This window comes from Neoarius graeffei, chromosome 3 (assembly GCF_027579695.1).
Source record: "Neoarius graeffei isolate fNeoGra1 chromosome 3, fNeoGra1.pri, whole genome shotgun sequence".
NCBI lineage: Eukaryota > Metazoa > Chordata > Actinopteri > Siluriformes > Ariidae > Neoarius > Neoarius graeffei.
The window spans coordinates 103195196-103216119 of NC_083571.1; the positions used below are offsets into that span (position 1 = coordinate 103195196).

At 42.6% G+C, this 20924-nt stretch overlaps 1 protein-coding gene across 3 annotated transcripts in view; it reads left to right on the forward strand.

The window, feature by feature from the left end:
* gmds (GDP-mannose 4,6-dehydratase) overlaps window positions 1-20924 on the forward strand; it is a 318752-nt gene that overhangs the window by 92864 nt on the left and 204964 nt on the right. For all 3 annotated transcript variants that reach the window (XM_060917807.1, XM_060917808.1, XM_060917810.1), the window contains one exon: window positions 6119-6228. In XM_060917807.1, coding sequence (XP_060773790.1) covers window positions 6119-6228 — 110 coding nt within the window. The remainder of the gene's footprint in view (window positions 1-6118; window positions 6229-20924) is intronic.

Consider the following 20924-nt stretch of genomic DNA (forward strand, 5'->3'; position numbering starts at 1 on the left):
TTATTTATTTATTTTGTGGGAAAGTTGGCAGACATTTCAGGTTTTTTTTTAAATGTCCCATTCTCATCCCTGAAATGTAACGCACACAGAATTGCAGCATGCGTGAAGACGCGTCGCTCATCTACGTCGACTTTGTTTTGAAATCGATAAAATAAATCACAATTAAAATCACAACTTACCTTTTGAATAGTTTTAGATCGAACTTCGTAGCATCTTTTAGTGCTTTTAGGAACAGCATTTTCTTTCATAATTTGTAATTCTTCCTCACTTACGGTGACGAAGCGATCGGCCGCCATGTTGCCAAATCAGTCGACTCGACATGATTATCGAGAAATAGTCTGAATTTCTCGACCAATCAGCACGCAGGATTTCCTCTCATCACCTGCGGATTTATACTAAGATGGAATAATCATTATTGTTTAAAAAGTTGGCTTTGCAACACACTGGAATTGAAGTATAGCATGAAAACCAGACTTTGTGCTGTTCCACTTTACGAATGGGTAGCTGGGATTGATTTTGATTTTTTTTCCCCCCCTGCCAATCAGCATCATGGCTGACACCGTTGAATGTAATGGAGTGGATGTTTGTGGTGTTGTATGGAGGAATGACATGATTTCTGTCCTTTCTCCATGTTGGTGAATGAGCGTGTGTTGGGTGTGTGTGTGTGTGTGTGTTTTATGATTTTAAGTGTGTTTTAAGGGTTGTTTTACAATCAGGGTACAAAGTTTGTGTCACAGGAGTCCAAAATTGAAATTGATTCAAACTGGTTCTTGTACCAGTTTTTAAGTGAAGGACGAGTTAAAGAACAGATTTCAGGTAATTTTTTGACATGTGTGTATGGTAGTTTTGTGTAATCTGCTATAAGATGGGAGAAACAAATGAAGTGATTCTCGGAGAGGACTTTTTTTTTTGACAATTCAGAATCCACTACTTCCATAGTGCTTTTAAATCTAAGGCTGTAAGCTTTGTGTTAGTTGTCTCTAATATTTATGTCCCAATATCTTGACCACGTTTTAGGATGAAAATAATCATTTTAGATATGTTATTTTATATTGAAAAATTAGCTGTCTCGGAGAGGACATTTTTTTGACACAATTGCATACTAATTTGATCAAAATAGTCTGAAAACTTACTGGCATTCAACATTAAAACTTAATTATGTTTCCAATGATATGGAACCAAATATGTGTTTTATGGTATAAAGAATGATTTAAGTGCATCCCTTTTGGAGCTACCTGTGGTCAAAAAAGCACTTTTTCTAAATGACACGAGTAATTTTGCTAAATATGACACATATTGCCATACATTCACCAAAAATAACGTTATCACCAAATTTTTTTTGCATGGTAAATAGAGCTATCACAGGGCTACAATAAACAACCAAGTTTATTTAGTCAAGCCTTTTGATATTGAAGATAAAAAGTGTTTAAATGTGATTTTTAGCTCGCGTACCCTGATTGTAAAACAACCCTTAATCAAGCAGTGTTAAAAGCACCTGAGGAAAAACTGAAAAATGTCCAGATGACTGTAGTCTTAAGGGCAGCAAAGTTTTACAGGAATCTTTACAATGTTTCAAGAAAACCTGAAATCAAAACTCAGCTGTTTTGGCTTTTATTCGAGTAGAATTTAATTTAGGAACAAAATATTACTTTTACTCTTTCTCAGTTGAAATCATAGAAAATTCTCGCGATAAGAAAGTTGCTCGCCGTCATGCTAAAGTCCTACCACGGGATAAATCGTACACTATGAGAAGACACATTTCCAAAATGGATCTTTTGTCCTCTCTTTCGTAACCGTTTTCTCACGGATCGTTTTTGCAGCGGATCCGGGAACGCTTAATAATTCACGCCTGCGGCAATTTCGCACAGCCTGTTCGCCTTGTCTTGTTTTTGGACAGTAGGAGGAAACCGGAGAACCCGAAGGAAATGCTTACAGAGACAGGAGAACGTGCAAAGCTCCACACAGACAAGAACTCGAGCTCAGGATCAAACTGGAGCTGTGAGGTGGCCAGTTTGCTAACTTTACCGAAGAACACCATCGTCTCAGCCGATTTGCTTGATTAATTAATTGAGAAAAGCCAAAGCTTGTGATCATAATTACAGAATCATTCATTGTGCAACTCTTCATGAAGTTGTCAGTTTGGTCAGCTGTAGGGTTTCTTCTCTGAACAGAACCAGCGTCGTAGCCGGGTCACTAAACCTCGAGTCCCCAGAAAATTTCGAGTCGAGTCCGAGAACAAGACTCCAACCGCACCATTTGACGGTGGCTGTTGCTGCCTTTATGTGAAAGCGTCTCTGCTGCTGTGTTGGACTAACGTTCCTGCCCCACTGACTGCCCCATTTTAGTTAACAGGCTACAGATAAAAAGCTTGTTCATCGCTCAGCAAGCCCTGCCCACTATCAACAGGGCAAATAACATGAGAGAGGGTTAACACTAGCTAGTTCATCGCTCAGCAAGCCCCGCCCGCTATCAACAGAGCAATGAACATAGCGTGTCACTTCCTTCTCTGGGTGGAGTCTTACCAAATGACGATTGAAGTTCGAGGTTGTCCCCATCGTCTCCTCGATAATTCTTCTACATACAGAACACACAGCAGTGCATTTTTTTTCCCACTGCATGAGAAGTCTGTATAAGCAAAGCAGACGATCCTAGCGGCTTCTCTCCAGGCATTTTAGCGCCATTAACATTAGTTTGTTCCTGAACATGACGTATGAACAGGCGAACGTGCATTCTCTTGCACAAAATTAGTATAAAAATTAGTGTAGATATACAGTGGTGCTTGAAAGTTTGTGAATCCTTTCGAATTTTCTATATTTCTGCATAAATATGACCGAAAACATCATCAGATTTTCACACAAGTCCTAAAAGTAGATAAAGAGAACCCAGTTAAACAAATGAGACAAAATATTATACTTGGTCATTTATTTATTGAGGAAAAACGATCCAATATTACATATCTGCGAGTGGTGTAAAAGTATGTGAACCTCTAGGATTAGCAGTTAATTTGAAGGTGAAATTAGAGTCAGGTGTTTTCAATCAATGGGATGACAATCAGGTGTGAGTGGGCACTTTGTTTTATTTAAAGAACAGGGATCTATCAAAGTCTGATCTTCACAACACATGTTTGTGGAAGTGTATCATGGCAGCAACAAAAGGGATTTCTGAGGACCTCAGAAAAAGCGTTGTTGATGCTCATCAGGCTGGAAAAGGTTACAAAACCATCTCTAAAGAGTTTGGACTCCACCAATCCACAGTCAGACAGATTGTGTACAAATGGAGGAAATTCAAGACCATTGTTACCCTCCCCAGGAGTGGTCGACCAACAAAGATCACTCCAAGAGCAAGGTGTGTAATAGTCGGCGAGGTCACAAAGGACCCCAGGGTAACTTCTAAGCAACTGAAGGCCTCTCTCACACTGGCTAATGTTAATGTTCATGAGTCCACCATCAGGAGAACACTGAACAACAATGGTGTGTATGGCAGGGTTGCAAGGAGAAAGCCACTGCTCTCCAAAAAGAACATTGCTGATCGTCTGCAGTTTGCTAAAGATCACGTGGACAAGCCAGAAGGCTATTGGAAAAATGTTTTGTGGATGGATGAGACCAAAATAAAACTTTTTGGTTTAAATGAGAAGCGTTATGTTTGGAGAAAGGAAACCACTGCATTCCAGCATAAGAACTTCATCCCATCTGAGAAACATGGTGGTGGTAGTATCATGGTTTGGGCCTGTTTTGCTGCATCTGGGCCAGGACGGATTGCTATCATTGATGGAACAATGAATTCTGAATTATACCAGCGAATTCTAAAGGAAAATGTCAGGACATCTGTCCATGAACTGAATCTCAAGAGAAGGTGGGTCATGCAGCAAGACAACGACCCTAAGCACACAAGTCGTTCTACCAAAGAATGGTTAAAGAAGAATAAAGTTAATGTTTTGGGATGGCCAAGTCAAAGTCCTGACCTTAATCCAATCGAAATGTTGTGGAAGGACCTGAAGCGAGCAGTTCATGTGAGGAAACCCACCAACATCCCAGAGTTGAAGCTGTTCTGTACGGAGGAATGGGCTAAAATTCCTCCAAGCCGGTGTGCAGGACTGATCAACAGTTACCGCAAACGTTTAGTTGCAGTTATTGCTGCACAAGGGGGTCACACCAGATACTGAAAGCAAAAGTTCACATATGTACTTTTGCCACTCACAGATATGTAATATTGGATCATTTTCCTCAATAAATAAATGACCAAGTATTATATTTTTGTCTCATTTGTTTAACTGGGTTCTCTTTATCTACTTTTAGGACTTGTGTGAAAATCTGATGATGTTTTAGGTCATATTTATGTAGAAATATAGAAAATTCTAAAGGGTTCACAAACTTTCAAGTACCACTGTAAATATCTTCTACCAAATTATGTCATGTTGCAAAAAATAAAGAAAAAATCCGAGTTCTCGTCTACAATTTACAAGTCCGAATGCAGTTAATGCACGAATCTGAGTCATCAGTGCTCAAGTCCAAGTCAAGTAACGAGTCCTTAAAGCTAGACGGCATTTCGATTTCATAAAATCTGTGAAATTTAGTTCCCTCTGAAATTTGGTCATTGTGATATTTGAGGGGATTCCCGAGCAAATAATGTGCATGAAATCGCTCGCTTTGTGCAGTCAAGCAGACTGACTGTTCCATCACTGTTCCAGCTAAACGAACAGCTGATCAGACCGAGGTGCTCGCTGACCACCGATATTTATTAGTTTGGTCCTGCGTTTCCTTTCCTTCGTGTATAACATAACGTCTTTTCTTCTCGCTTTCCATTACTGTAGTCGGTCTTTCGCGTTTTATTCGCACACTCTCGTCCTCTTGTTTCAAATTTGTATCCCACAACGCCTTGCGTGAACAGGGAAATCCCACCACGTGATTCATGACGTAGTATCTTGAATTGGGTCATGGTGAAGCAGGAAAACATACACTGCAAAAACCCGGCTTACAAAAACAAGAAAAAAAGTAATAAAATTAGGAATATTTTACTTAAAATAAGCAAAATTATCTGCCAACAGAACAAGAAAATTTGACTTGGCAAGATTTTTAAAAACAAGTAAATATATCTAGCTTTAGAAACCCCACAGATGTCTTAAAACTAGTGTATTTATACTAAAAACAAGTAAAGTTGTACTACTAATTTTAACATGCTAGATACTTTGTCCCCCAACCAACAGTCTGACTATTTCATCTGGGCGTATTGGTGTGCTCTGTTTAAGTAAGTGTTTATACCAACTGAGACCGCCAAATAAATCAAAATCAAAACAACAAACCAATCCATTTTGTAGCCTATATTTGTTGCCAGATTGACAATACAACAATTCATTTAATTTTGTTTTGTGTTAGGAGATTAAAAGAAAGGATAAGATGCTTGAAATAAGAAATTCTGACTTTGACAAACTTGTCATGGTTAATATAACACCGATGAAATTATGGTAATTCTCATTTTAAGACAGAACTTACTCATAACCAGTAATAAAATCTCAATAACAAGTTATAATACCTTATTAAAATAATTGAGGGAAAAAATGCTTAAAGTAAGTGAAATACTCTTACACAAAACCTGCCTGGAAAGGAGAATTATCTTGGCAGACAAATAACAAGCATATTTTGCCTTGATTTAAGATATTTAATCTTGGTTAGATTTTACTTTTTGCAGTGTAGCGGAGAATTTCGGGCCACATGGCCTTAAATTCATTAATTGACCAAAAAAAAAAAGAAGAAGAAAATTGGAAGTCTTTGGTTCGAATTCAGGAGGTTTCAGTCCACTAAACAAAAATAATTGGCTGTCAGGGAAAATTATTTTTATGACCTAAACGTGAAAAATCTGAAAGGCAGTCTAGCTTTAAAATTAGGGCCCCGAGTCTGAGATCTGGATTCTTTAAATCTGAATAGAACCAGATTTAATAATGAACTCTTCAGCTCCTTCAAGCTTTTGTTCTCTTTTGATTTGCTGTTTTTGTGGTGAATACCCGTCTTTCCCGAATTCATCATACCACTAAGAGATTAATTCTCATCGAAAATATTTTCTTTCATGGTTAATTAGAGTTGTATATTGTGTGTGTGTGTGTGTGTGTGTGTGTATACGGTAGATATGAAGTTGCACTATGGGGACCTAACGGACAGTACGTGCCTGGTGAAAATTATCAATGAAGTCAAACCCACAGAAATCTACAACCTGGGAGCGCAGAGTCATGTGAAGGTAAAACCACATCCTTCGCTCTCGGCTTATTCAGTGTGTATTTGAAAGCGATGTACAGATTCTCTTTGTTTAGTGACCGTTCTACACCTACATCAGCTATTACACACACACACAGGTTTCTTTTTAACGACTGTGATGCCTTTGGGTGTGTGAAGTGAACCAGTGACCCAGTCCGGTAATAGTGGGCGAGTGTATGAACAGTTTTTTTTTTTTCTTTTTTTCCCTTCTTTTCCCCATGTTTAGTCCTTATGTCCACAGTTTTGGGATGGAGTCAGGAGGCTGTTAGTCAGTGGGTTGGTCAAGAGATGAATGTGTGTGTGTGAGCGAGACAGAGAACCTGTGTGGGTGTTTTTTTTTTTTTTAAGTCAGTGAGCAACAGGAACAAGGTCTATTGAGTGTTTTAGGGGAGGATGGGATTTCGAAGTTAAAAAGGCTGACAGGATGTGGTGAGTTATGACTGCACTGATTTTTTTTTCTCCTCCAGTAAGCCCTTTATTGATCCCTGACGTTAGATTAGTTCTTTCTTGGTATTTCTCAGCAGGAAACTAAACAGCAGGAAAGATTAGACAATGGTTTAGAATTGCCGTGAAGATTAGAACAAAGTGTCATCACTTTTAATGAAGTTCAGAAGAAGAAGGACATAATGGTGGTGATACAAAGCTCACAGAACATGATCTCGACATGTAAATAAGGAACAAAATACGAGGTGTGTCATTATGAGAAAATAATAAATGACTGGGTGGTGTTCTGGACCCTGACATGAAGTGGTGGTGGTGTTGTTGTCATCTGTTTCTTCTGTTTCTTCTGTTTTTTCTTCTTCTGTTTTCTTCTGTTTCTGTTGTCGTCTTCTTCTGTTGTCGTCTTCTGTTTCTATTGTTTCCTCTTCTGCTTCTTCTTCTGTTGTCGTCATCTTCTGTTTCTTCTTCTTCTTCTTCTGTTGTCTTCTGTTTCTTCTTCTTCTTCTGTTGTCTTCTTCTGTTGTCTTCTGTCTTCTTCTGTTGTCTTCTGTTTCTGTTGTTTCCTCTTCTTCGTCTTCTTCTGTTGTCTTTGTCTTCTTCTGTTGTCTTCTTCTTCTTCTTCTGCTGCCTTCTGTTTCTGTTGTTTCTTCATCATCTTCTGTTGTTGTCTTCTTCGTCGTCTTCTGTTGTCGTCGTCTTCTTCTGTTGTTGTCTTCGTTGTCTTCTGTTGTCGTCGTCTTCCCCGTCTTCTGTTGTCGTCTTCTTCTTCGTCTTCTTCTGTTGTCGTCTTCTTCGTTGTCTTCTGTTGTTTCCTCTTCTGCTTCTTCTTCTGTTTTCTTGTCTTCTTCTTCTTCCTTGTCTTCTTCTTCTTCTTGTCTTCTGTCATCATCTTCTTCTGTTGTTTCTTCTTCTGCTGCTTCTTCTTGTCGTCTGTCATCATCTTCTGTTGTTTCTTCTTCTTCTGCTTCTTCTTCTGCTATCGTTGTCTTCTTCTTCTGTTGCCTTCTTCTTCTTCTGTTGTTTCCTCTTCTGTTTCTTCTTCTGTTGCCTTCTGCTTCTTCTTCTGTTGCCTTCTGTTTCTTCTTCTTCTGTTGTCTTCTGTTGTTTCTTCTTCTTTTTCGCACCTGAGTGTATTAGGAAATTACCTCACTGCCATACAACCTCCAGAAAAGTCCCTGACTTTTCTAAGGAAGTGTGTTGCATGGACAGGGTTGGTAAAAAAAACAAAACCAAACCATGACGATATTTCTGGATTAGTGGATAGACTTATGGATGTACTTTTTCTATGACTCAGAAGAAGGTGGAATGTTTATTTGCCTCGTGTGCTGTAACCTGTTTAATCTGGTGATGTTGAAGCACGGTGATTACCTACGGCAGACCCTCAGCAAGTGCTGTGCTGCTTTTATACAACGTTTGTAAACACGAAAGTAAATAGAGGATATTACACGGTGGTGCGAAGATATGAAGTTTATCTTCAAGTGGTGAGATTATTTCACGAGTGAGTGAAGTGAACAGGTGATACATTTTTCAACACAAGAAGATAAACTTCATATCTTCGCATCACTGTGTAATGTTCTTTATATTATATGGACACACACAAAAAAATGCAAGTTAATCAAAAGAATTTTAATTTTGAGCCGGTCCGCCATTTTGACAAGTCAGCGGGAAAACACTGGGAGTGACGACATCATCAGAGTGAAAAAAAAAAATCAGATTATTAGACATACAGGAGTCTTTTTAAATTCCCTTCTAGCAGGTTTCATTCATTTGGTTTGACAGAATGCAATATTGTTAATATATCGCTTATCCTACCTGTATTACATTACTCTACCCAATGGAGAATGGGCGTTGAATACGGTTTGCGATATTGCATGGTTGTCAAGACAGCATGACCTCACACATCGGAGCTGACGCAAATATTCAGTGAGAGTTTTTTGGTGCACATGTATAAGAAGCATTTCTTTGCTCGCCGGGAAAGAGAGAGAGACACGTTGAACACCTGAAAGGCTACTAAAACTTCATGAGATATTCTTTATGCATATTTACAAGAAAAAAACATGCCAACGGACATCAAAAAACTGGAAAAGAGACACGTTGGAGATGTAAAACTTCCACGCTAGCAAGTGACTGTGACGATTTGTAAACAAACATGGCCGCCAGGTTTGCTTTGTGAAATTTCGAAGATTTTGAGAGAATTTTGAAAGAGAAAGACATGTTAAACACCTGAAAGGAATGTGTATGTACGTATAATAATAATAATAATAATACAACCCCGATTCCAAAAAAGTTGGGACAAAGTACAAATTGTAAATAAAAACGGAATGCAATAATTTACAAATCTCAAAAACTGATATTGTATTCACAATAGAACATAGACAACATATCAAATGTCGAAAGTGAGACATTTTGAAATTTCATGCCAAATATTGGCTCATTTGAAATTTCATGACAGCAGCACATCTCAAAAAAGTTGGGATAGGGGCAATAAGAGGCTGGAAAACTTAAAGGTACAAAAAAGGAACAGCTGGAGGGCCAAATTGCAACTCATTAGGTCAATTGGCAATAGGTCATTAACATGACTGGGTATAAAAAGAGCATCTTGGAGTGGCAGCGGCTCTCAGAAGTAAAGATGGGAAGAGGATCACCAATCCCCCTAATTCTGCGCCGACAAATAGTGGAGCAATATCAGAAAGGAGTTCGACAGTGTAAAATTGCAAAGAGTTTGAACATATCATAATCTACAGTGCATAATATCATCAAAAGATTCAGAGAATCTGGAAGAATCTCTGTGCGTAAGGGTCAAGGCTGGAAAACCATACTGGGTGCCCATGATCTTCGGGCCCTTAGACGGCACTGCATCACATACAGGCATGCTTCTGTATTGGAAATCACAAAATGGGCTCAGGAATATTTCCAGAGAACATTATCTGTGAACACAATTCACCGTGCCATCCGCCGTTGCCAGCTAAAACTCTATAGTTCAAAGAAGAAGCCGTATCTAAACATGATCCAGAAGCGCAGACGTCTTCTCTGGGCCAAGGCTCATTTAAAATGGACTGTGGCAAAGTGGAAAACTGTTCTGTGGTCAGACGAATCAAAATTTGAAGTTCTTTATGGAAATCAGGGACGCCGTGTCATTCGGACTAAAGAGGAGAAGGACGACCCAAGTTGTTATCAGCGCTCAGTTCAGAAGCCTGCATCTCTGATGGTATGGGGTTGCATTAGTGTGTGTGTCATGGGCAGCTTACACATCTGGAAAGACACCGTCAATGCTGAAAGGTATATCCAGGTTCTAGAGCAACATATGCTCCCATCCAGACGACGTCTCTTTCAGGGAAGACCTTGCATTTTCCAACATGACAATGCCAAACCACATACTGCATCAATTACAGCATCATGGCTGTGTAGAAGAAGGGTCCGGGTACTGAACTGGCCAGCCTGCAGTCCAGATCTTTCACCCATAGAAAACATTTGGCGCATCATAAAACGGAAGATACGACAAAAAAGACCTAAGACAGTTGAGCAACTAGAATCCTACATTAGACAAGAATGGGTTAACATTCCTATCCCTAAACTTGAGCAACTTGTCTCCTCAGTCCCCAGACGTTTACAGACTGTTGTAAAGAGAAAAGGGGATGTCTCACAGTGGTAAACATGGCCTTGTCCCAACTTTTTTGAGATGTGCTGTTGTCATGAAATTTAAAATCACCTAATTTTTCTCTTTAAATGATACATTTTCTCAGTTTAAACATTTGATATGTCATCTATGTTCTATTCTGAATAAAATATGGAATTTTGAAATTTCCACATCATTGCATTCCGTTTTTATTTACAATTTGTACTTTGTCCCAACTTTTTTGGAATCAGGGTTGTAATAATACTACTAATAATAATAATATTGGCTGGCTTTTTTGCGTAGTCTATCAGATATATTCCATTCAGCTACTCGTCTTCGACTCGTTCAATATCATGCTCGCTGAAGGGAATATATCTGATACACCATGAAAAAAAAGCCAGCCAATATTATTTAAAGATGTCGCTCAGATCCGCCATGTATTTTGCATGAAAAATGCGAGTTTTTCAACACGAGAAGATAAACTTCATATCTTCTCGGCACTTAGGCGGCACTTATATCGACACATTCACAAACAAAAAGTCCCAAATTTTATCAAAATAATTAATCGATTTCCTCAGGAGTGACACGCAGAGATTCATGTCATGGTTGTAGCTCGTATGAAAAATACGAGTGGCATATTTCCCAGTGAAACACTCGTGTCCTATATAATATTATCAAGGAAGTAACATTTTGGATACAGTATGGCTAACTGTTCTATATGTTTTCGCTCTGTTGGTGGAAAAAGATCCTGAAGAAGCCACACTCACTTTATAGCATGTTGGCGAGCTAACTCGCATTGACATGTACGTTCCTGTTAAAGGTGCTTCCAGAGAACCTGGCATTCCTTCTTACTTTTCATCTTCATTTGACAAGCGTTCATATTTTACAGCAGAAGTTATATTCCTGAAAATGATCCTTTGCCATGTTTCCTGACGTCACTAATGCGACTATAGTAACCGTTTGTTTGGAACAACAGTGGTCCTTGAAAGTTTGTGAACCCTTTAGAATTTTCTATATTTCTGCATAAATATGACCTAAAACATCATCAGATTTTCACACAAGTCCTAAAAGTAGATAAAGAGAACCCAGTTAAACAAATGAGACAAAAATATTTTACCTGGTCATTTATTTATTGAGGAAAATGATCCAATATTACATATCTGTGAGTGGCAAAAGTATGTGAACCTCTAGGATTAGCAGTTAATTTGAAGGTGAAATTAGAGTCAGGTGTTTTCAATCAATGGGATGACAATCAGGTGTGAGTGGGCACCCTGTTTTATTTAAAGAACAGGGATCTATCAAAGTCTGATCTTCACAACACATGTTTGTGGAAGTGTATCATGGCGTGAACAAAGGAGATTTCTGAGGACCTCAGAAAAAGAGTTGTTGATGCTCATCAGGCTGGAAAAGGTTACAAAACCATCTCTAAAGAGTTTGGACTCCACCAATCCACAGTCAGACAGATTGTGTAGAAATGGAGTAAATTCAAGACCATTGTTACCCTCCCTAGGAGTGGTCAACCAACAAAGATCACTCCAAGAGCAAGGTGTGTAATAGTCGGCGAGGTCACAAAGGACCCCAGGGTAACTTCTAAGCAACTGAAGGCCTCTCTCACACTGGCTAATGTTAATGTTCATGAGTCCACCATCAGGAGAACACTGAACAACAATGGTGTGTATGGCAGGGTTGCAAGGAGAAAGCCACTGCTCTCCAAAAAGAACATTGCTGATCGTCTGCAGTTTGCTAAAGATCACGTGGACAAGCCAGAAGGCTATTGGAAAAATGTTTTGTGGATGGATGAGACCAAAATAAAACTTTTTGGTTTAAATGAGAAGCGTTATGTTTGGAGAAAGGAAACCACTGCATTCCAGCATAAGAACTTCATCCCATCTGTGAAACATGGTGGTGGTAGTATCATGGTTTGGGCCTGTTTTGCTGCATCTGGGCCAGGACGGCTTGCCATCATTGGTGGAACAATGAATTCTGAATTACACCAGCGAATTCTAAAGGAAAATGTCAGGACATCTGTCCATGAACTGAATCTCAAGAGAAGGTGGGTCATGCAGCAAGACAACCCTAAGCACACAAGTCGTTCTACCAAAGAATGGTTAAAGAAGAATAAAGTGAATGTTTTGGAATGGTCAAGTCAAAGTCCTGACCTTAACCCAATCGAAATGTTGTGGAAGGACCTGAAGCGAGCAGTTCATGTTAGGAAACCCACCAATATCCCAGAGTTGAAGCTGTTCTGTAGGGCGGAACGGGCTAAAATTCCTCCAAGCCGGTGTGCAGGACTGATCAACAGTTACCGGAAACGTTTAGTTGCAGTTATTGCTGCACAAGGGGGTCACACCAGATACTGAAAGCAAAGGTTCACATACTTTTGCCACTCACAGATATGTAATATTGGATCATTTTCCTCAATAAATAAATGACCAAGTATAATATTTTTGTCTCATTTGTTTAACGGGGTTCTCTTTATCTACTTTTAGGACTTGCGTGAAAATCTGATGATGTTTTAGGCCGTATTTATGCAGAAATATAGAAAATTCTAAAGGGTTCACAAACTTTCAAGCACCACTGTAGGAAGGGGAATTTCTGTGCTGATTTACAGATGAGCCAAGTGATGCACTCAGTGAAACATTCCAGTGTGGTTCTGGGAAACATGAGCACTCTGGAATTCTGTTTGACCGATCAGATTAACTGTTAAAGTGGCACAGGCCGATGTGCTGGTTCACGAATCATTGAATCCACTCCCTTTTCTGAATTGTTTGAGCCGATAACCATCCCCATGGCTGGTATGCATCATCTTGTTTTGATACATTTTATTTCCTAATGCAGGGTGTCCTAACCACGTGTTAGTCTGTTTACAAACCGCTCGCTCAGCAGCCAGTTCAGAAAAGTCATGCGCGGGTCAGAGGTCCCGACTGCGGAGCCCCAGCAAACATGGCGGATCACCCAGATCGAACGAAGACAAATTGAAATATTTAAAAAAATATTTTTAGAAAAATCGAGAATTGAAATATTCCAAATCTAAACACCCCTGTGAGCTTGAAGGCTCTCGAGCGCTCGATTCTGTGTCGGAAGCTGCCGGTTCCACCATGTGTTTTGCAACCTCGCTCATTATAATATTTTAATGAGGATAAACTTCAGCCGTTTCCATGCCCAAGTGTAAACATTAGCGCGCTGTGTTTTTCCAGCTGATTCTCCTTCACAGGCCTGAGGCAGCGGGTAATACAATACAGCGTGTGATTTTCAAGTACCTCGGGGTTATTCTAGATCCACAGGGTACTATCTCCATCTTTTTAATACATCGACCTGTCACTTTTAAGATGCACCATATTCAACATTTCTACCTGTCGGATGGGGGCAGTAGCAGACGAGGGGTTAATCCTCAACTGCTCACTTGTATATAATGAGAAATGTTAGTAATAGTCCTGGGTATGACTTTAAACTGTAACCAGTGGTGAGTCTCCGGTCTGGGAGGACTTGAGTATTGGGTAAAGTGGAGTTACCCCTTAATCAGCATTGCTCCCAGGTCCGCTCTGACCCAGAGTGGTAGCACCTGCTTAGGTTCCAGCTATGGGTTAAATAGTACATCACCAATAAGGTGTTGGCAGCAGGGTGCTTTTTGGTGCAATGTGGCAGATGAACCCAACAGGGTCAATGGCACACCACCAGATGGCATGCAGAAGAGCCACTCAAATGGCCAACAGATGGCATCATTCGGCAAGTTAGTTGTCACTGCGGGGCAACTTCCATACCTGTCAGGTCTGTGGCACTTTTGTGTACCACTTGGCATCAGGTCTGGCGGTCCAGGGAGGCAACACGATGGGGGCACGACATTGTTTGTCTCACCTTACCATGCAAGGCACTTCCAGACATTTTATGGCAACTCAGCCAGGCAACTCTGTCGCTCTGCTGCGGGCCTCGTGGCCCATCTGCATTTCTGCACATCCTCATGAAGCAGTCATCATCGCTAGCGATGGATAGTCGACGAAGACTAGTTTGAAAATACTTTTAAAGCGGTCACATGATGCTGTGCAATAAGGCACAATACTTGAGAGAGAGAGAGATTCGTTTTAATTACATTTCTAAACTAGAAGGGCACTTGGTAATGTGCATGACTCCACCAAGCCACACATTCAGATTTGCATCAAAATCTAATTAATTGTTCCTTGGCCCACCTTTCCTCCAAATTTCATCAAAATCCGTTCACTACTTTTTGAGTTATGTTGGGAACAAACAAACAGAGGCAAAAATGTAACCTCCACCAAAGTTGATGCAGGTAGTAGTAATAATAATTAAGGTGTGTGGTATCAGTCTGTACTTTCTTCACTCAGGATTTTCTCCCAGTGTGTTTTTTGCCTCACGCACATAGTTTTCAAGCTCTATCAATTTAAGTCACTAAATCTTTGCACATTAAAACTGAATGTATTTTGTGTAATCATGTACCATGTAGTGAAATTATACATCCATTTACATAAGACTTGCATCAGTACAACTGGAAACACTTGAGCTACTTTTACTGCGGTGTTGTTCAGTTTTGTTTTTCTATCGCCAATGACCGCATGACAACTGCTGGTAACGGCTTCATGGCTCAAAAGCCGAATTCAGTTTAAAGATGAATAATTAACGAATCTCTCGGTGCCTGTAACATCTGTATGTGAATAAGGTGAGCAGTAAGGGACAGCAGATGCACAGTATGAAAAGCACAAACCCACTGGAAAGCTGTCACAGTCCAGAGTAACTGAATGGGGTAAAAGAAAAGCGAGTTGAATAATTCAGGGGAGGTGTGATGAAATAACCATAATAGTGCATGCTGTGGATGAAGAAGTGCTTTTTAATATCCAACCTGTTGTGTGATGACGGTGATGGAAGCGAGAGCCCTGTTGTCGGCACGTTTCCGTTGCTGCGTCCCGCTAGAGAAGTTGTTCGGTTTAGGACAAACCCACAAGCTCAAGCTGAGGTTTTACTTCAATTGGGTTTTCAGTGGAGAATCAGTTCTGACACTGATCAAGCATGGATGGATGGATAGATGGATCACCAGCGTGGGTGCCTGAAACGAGCAGATTTTGAGTCCATGCTGTTTCGAGATGGCCCATTTCAAGTGTTGACTCTGTTAGCCATCGTCAACTCTGTTATCGTTAAACTGGGCAACCCGTTAACAGAATCGATGACAACAGAGTTGACGTTTCCCGCCATGTTTTGCGTCAACTCCACACACTAACCTCAAACTGGCTACCACCCGGCATGTATAGAAACAGAATTTGATGGATTTTAATCATGATTGTTTTGAAAAAACGGGCGAGAGATTCACTCCGATATCACAGTAACAGATTTGACGAATAATTGGCGCATCCTCAACATTTTGTTCAAATTAATGAGAGAAGAAACAGAACACACCTCAGTGTCCTTCCTGAAGTTTCCCGCCAGAGGAAGTGACCTCACTCGGTGCAGGTGTCACGCGTATTATTAAAAGTCTTTGTGGATTTTATGCAATTTTATAACAGAGTTGACATGAACATTGGGACAGATTTGAAAAAAAAATTGGGTTAGTTTGTTTTGAAATTTCACATAATACAGAAAGTAGACTTTCTATGCACTTGATTTTTATAAAAGTTATATAAAGTATAAAAGCCCCCCAAAACCAGAATGTTAGACTGAATCACTTCATGTTTATTCAAGTCAAACGTATGCAGCAGGAGTCAAACACAGTAAATAGTGTGGGGGGAGGGGCGGGAGTCATTTAGTCAATGTTTTATGGATAAATTGGGTCTCAAATGTACATCAGGCATTGCTATTGGTGAAAGTTTGTCATAATTTGCTTTATTGTTCAAAACTGATTCAATAAAAGATTTCTTTTGTGGAAAATAACGAAAGGTTTATCTTGGAGACGCAAAAATGTACCCCGAACGCTCGAATGACCCATATATAAAATGTGTGTGGGTTTTTTTTGTTTGTTTGTTTTGTTTTGATTTTTTTTTCCCCTCCATAATGTCTCATGAGATGAATAGGTTTAACTACCAAAGAATATAAACATGATGCACTTCAGTGACGGACCTTCATGTTGTAACTATAAGTGTTTCCAAACCCCACCGGCTGCTAAACTAAATGAAATGGCCGAGATGTGATCTGGCTGATGGTAGAAGGATTGTCGCTTGCTGAATTAATTCATGTGCACAAGTGAAAATGATCTTTTCAGAGCGAGGACCGTGCAGGTTTCCTGAAACACTGAAGAAACCAAGCAATATGTCCAATAAAAGCTGCGCAATTCATCGCCCTGTACTTAAGTATTTAAGTCCGTTTCCGTTTCCGACCAGCATTTCCGTTTCCGGTTGAGAGTACGCCGTGCGCATTCTGGCTGCCGCTTCTCACCGGAGCTTTGCGTTTTAATTTAATTTTGTTTTATTTTCTCTTTTTGTTTTTCTTTTTTGTGTTTGTGCAGTTTGATGTTTGTTTTTGTTTGAGTGTTTTGTCTACCGGTTGTGGTGTAGCTCCAGACCCAGTTTTGGGCCGTGGTGTTCCGAGCGATGTTGCTCTGTGGCGTCGCGGCGGCTATGCAGGTGATTTGGGACATACCGGCGCTCTGCGTGGTGGTGTGTCTGTGCTCATTTTGTGGATCCATGGCATGGTGTTCCGGGTGGTGTTGCCCGGTGCTGTCGCGGTGGCTGTGCTGGAGGTGTGGGACTTGTTTGCGTGCGCCTTTTTCAGACTGTGGCTGCTGCACCATTGGAATGTCATCCTGAGCTTTATTTGGCGAACTTTTTTTTTTTCCTCCCCCCCCATAACTGTAAAGTGACTTTGGGTTTTGAGAAAGGTGGTATATAAATTGAACTTAGGCGGCACGGTGGTGTAGTGGTTAGCGCTGTCACCTCACAGCAAGAAGGTTCTGGGTTTGAGCCCCGTGGCTGGCGAGGGCCTTTCTGTGTGGAGTTCGCATGTTCTCCCCGTGTCCGCGTGGGTTTCCTCCAGGTGCTCCGGTTTCCCCCACAGTCCAAAGACATGCAGGTTAGGTTAACTGGTGACTCTAAATTGACCGTAGGTGTGAATGTGAGTGTGAATGGTTGTCTGTGTCTATGTGTCAGCCCTGTGATGACCTGGCGACTTGTCCAGGGTGTACCCCGCCTTTCGCCCATAGTCAGCTGGGATAGGCTCCAGCTTGCCTGCGACCCTGTAGAACAGGATAAAGCGGCTGCAGATAATGAGATGAGACTGTGACAGTTTGTATGGGTGGGTGGAGCACAGAAGGACGGCAGGCCAGAACTGAGTTCACAAAACTCTTTTTATTTTCACTTTTCAGCAAAACTTTAACTCTCCCAGCCAACACACACACACACGCACACACACACAAGTCGTCTGGTTGGGGAGAGAGCTCCCTCTGCTCTCGCTCTCTCTCCTTAAATAGGGCGCGGTCACTGGGGAAGACACACAAACACATTAATTGACATCAGGTGCAGTGATTCTGCCACTTATCTTCCCTGACTCTGCCCTCCGGTCACAGACCGATGCTTGACCACGCCCCCGCTGCCACATACCCACCACCCGACTCAGGCTGGGCAGCCGTCCAGCCTGCAGCCGACTCTCCCCCCCCCCGACGGGAGAGGAAGTCCACCATGACCATCTGCGCCCCCGGCCTGTGGATCACCTTGAAGTTAAAGGGTTGGAGTGCCAGATACCAACGGGTGATCCGCGTGTTGGCATCCTTCATGCGGTGGAGCCACTGGAGGATGCATGGTCCGAACAGAGGGTGAAAGGGCGTCCCAGCAGGTAGTAACGGAGGGCAAGGACTGCCCATTTGATTGCCAGGCACTCTTTCTCAATGGTGCTATAGCGCCCCTCACGCACCGACAGCTTCCAACTGATATACAGTACTGGGCGATCCTCCCCCTCCACCTCCTGGGACAAAACAGCCCCCAGCCCTCTGTCCGACGCATCTGTCTGTAACATAAAAGGGAGTGTAAAAGTGGCCCCCCACACAGTGCAGCCTTTACCTTAGAAAAAGTCCGCTGGCATTGCTCCGTCCACTGGACCGGATCTGGTGCCCCCTTTTTAGTCAGATCAGTCAGCGGGCTGGTGACGTCCGAATAATTAGGTATAAACATACGATAATAGCCAGCCAGCCCCAGGAACTGTCTCACCCCCTTTTTGGTCTTGGGCCTCGGGCAGGCTGCAATTGCTGCTGTCTTGTTAATTTGGGGACGCACCTGCCCGTTGCCCAAGTGGAAGCCCAGATACCGTACTTCCACCCGCCCAATCGCACACTTCTTCGGGTTGGCTGTGAGACCCGCTTGCCTCAGCGACCTAAGGACGGCCCTCAGATGTTCGAGGTGCCTTGGCCAGTCATTACTATAGATAATAATGTTATCGAGGTAGGCGAACGCATAGGTGGCATGGGGGCGGAGGACCCTATCCGTCAGCCGCTGAAACGTAGCGGGCGCCCCAAACAGCCCAAAAGGAAGTGTGACAAACTGGTGTAAGCCGAACGGTGTGGAAAAGGCCGTTTTTTCCCGGGATAATGGAGTCAAGGGGATCTGCCAATAACCATTTGTTAAATCCAGTGTCGAGCAAGCCGTGCCTTGTCGATCGAGCAACTCATCAATACGAGGCATTGGGTACACGTCGAATTTGGACACCGCGTTGACTTTTCTATAGTCTACACAGAACCGGACCGACCCGTCGGCCTTGGGAACCAAGACCACCGGGCTGCTCCAGTCACTGTGGGACTCATCGACGATGCCCATTTCGAGCATGGCCTCGAGTTCTTCCCGAACCACTTTTTTCTTGTGTTCGGGTAGCCTATAAGGGCGGCTACGCACAACCACCTCCGGGGGTGTCTCAATGTGGTGCTCTATGAGGTTGGTGTGGCCGGGCAGGGGCGAGAACATGTCTGAAAACTCGGTCTGCAACTGGGCAACCTCCGCGAGTTGGGTCGGGGAGAGGTGGTCTCCACAGGGGACCGGAGAGGTACGTGGTGCTAATGTTCCCTTTTGAACCTCCGGCCCCAGCTCCGCCTTCTCCAGAACCACCGACACCAACGCCACGGGGACCTCCTCATTCCAGAGTTTGAGCAGATTGAGGTGGTAAATCTGTAGTGCCCCACCCCTATCCGTTCGCCTCACCTCATAGTCAACGTCCCCGACTCGCCATGTGACCTCAAAGGGTCCTTGCCACTTGGCGACTAATTTGGAGCTCGATGTGGGCAACAGTACGAGTACCTTATCTCCTGGTGCGAACTCCCTAAGGTGCGTACCCTTGTCGTACAGGCAGGCTTGTCGTTCTTGGGCCTGCCGCAAATTCTCCTGAGTTAGGTGCGTGAGTGTGTGGAGTTTTGTGTGCAGGTCAATAACGTATTGGATTTCGTTTTTACTTGGTGAAGGTCCCTCCTCCCAATTTTCCCGCAGCACATCTAGAATGCCACGCGGCTTACGCCCATATAACAATTAAAACGGGGAGAACCCTGTGGAGGCTTGTGGGACCTCTCTCACTGCAAATAGCAACGGTTCGAGCCATTTGTCCCAATTACGTGCGTCCTCACTTATGAATTTTTTTAATTATATTCTTGAGGGTACGATTGAACCGTTCAACTAAACCGTCTGTTTGTGGGTGATAAACGCTGGTGCGGATCGGCTTAATACCCAACAACCCATACAGTTCGTTCAGTGTACGTGACATAAACGAGGTGCCTTGGTCAGTCAGAATCTCTTTCGGGATTCCAACTCAGGAGATAACGCGGAAGAGCGCCTCCTCAATACTGCGTGCTGAGATATTGCGAAGAGGCACTGCTTCCAGGTATCGCGTTGCATAGTCCACCAGAACTAATATAAAGTGGTACCCTCGTGTTGACCGATCTAATGGCCCGACGAGATCCATCCCAATTCTTTCGAACGGGGTCTCGATTAACGGCAGAGGGCGCAAAGGTGCTTTTGGAATGGCCGCGGGATTTACTAACTGGCATTCAGGGCACGCCGTACACCACCTACGGACATCGCCGCGAATCCCTGGCCAATAGAACCGGGCCATTATTCGGGCTAGTGTTTTATCCTGCCCTAAGTGTCCAGCCATGGGATTAAAGTGAGCCGCCTGGAATACCAATTCCCGGCGGCTCTTCGGAATCAAAAGCTGCATGACTCGCTCATTAGTCTGAGTGTCCTGCGTCACTCGGCATAATCTATCCTTCATAATTGTAAAGTAGGGGAAGGACGGGGTGGCGTTTGGCTGGAGTGTTTGACCATCGATTACTCTCACTTGGTCAAACGCATGCCGCAGAGTCTTGTCTCGCGACTGCTCTAATGGAAAATCCGCGAGGGATTCCCCAATAGAGGGAGGAGGAGCCGGCGGCTCCTCACTGTGACGCGGAGATGACGCAGACGGCTCTGTGACAGCTGCTCCCGCCAACACGACACCGGGACCTCCCCCTGTTAAACTACGGCAGGACCCACTCTTCACTAGATGACTCATTAATTCCTCAAATCCCGACCAATCCATCCCCAAAATTGAGTGGGTAAGGCGAGGATTAACCGCCGCCTTCACTATAAATTTTTCCCCTCGAAAAAAAATGTGGACCGACACTAAAGGGTAGCTGTGAACATCTCTGTGCACACACAACACCTTCACCAATTGTG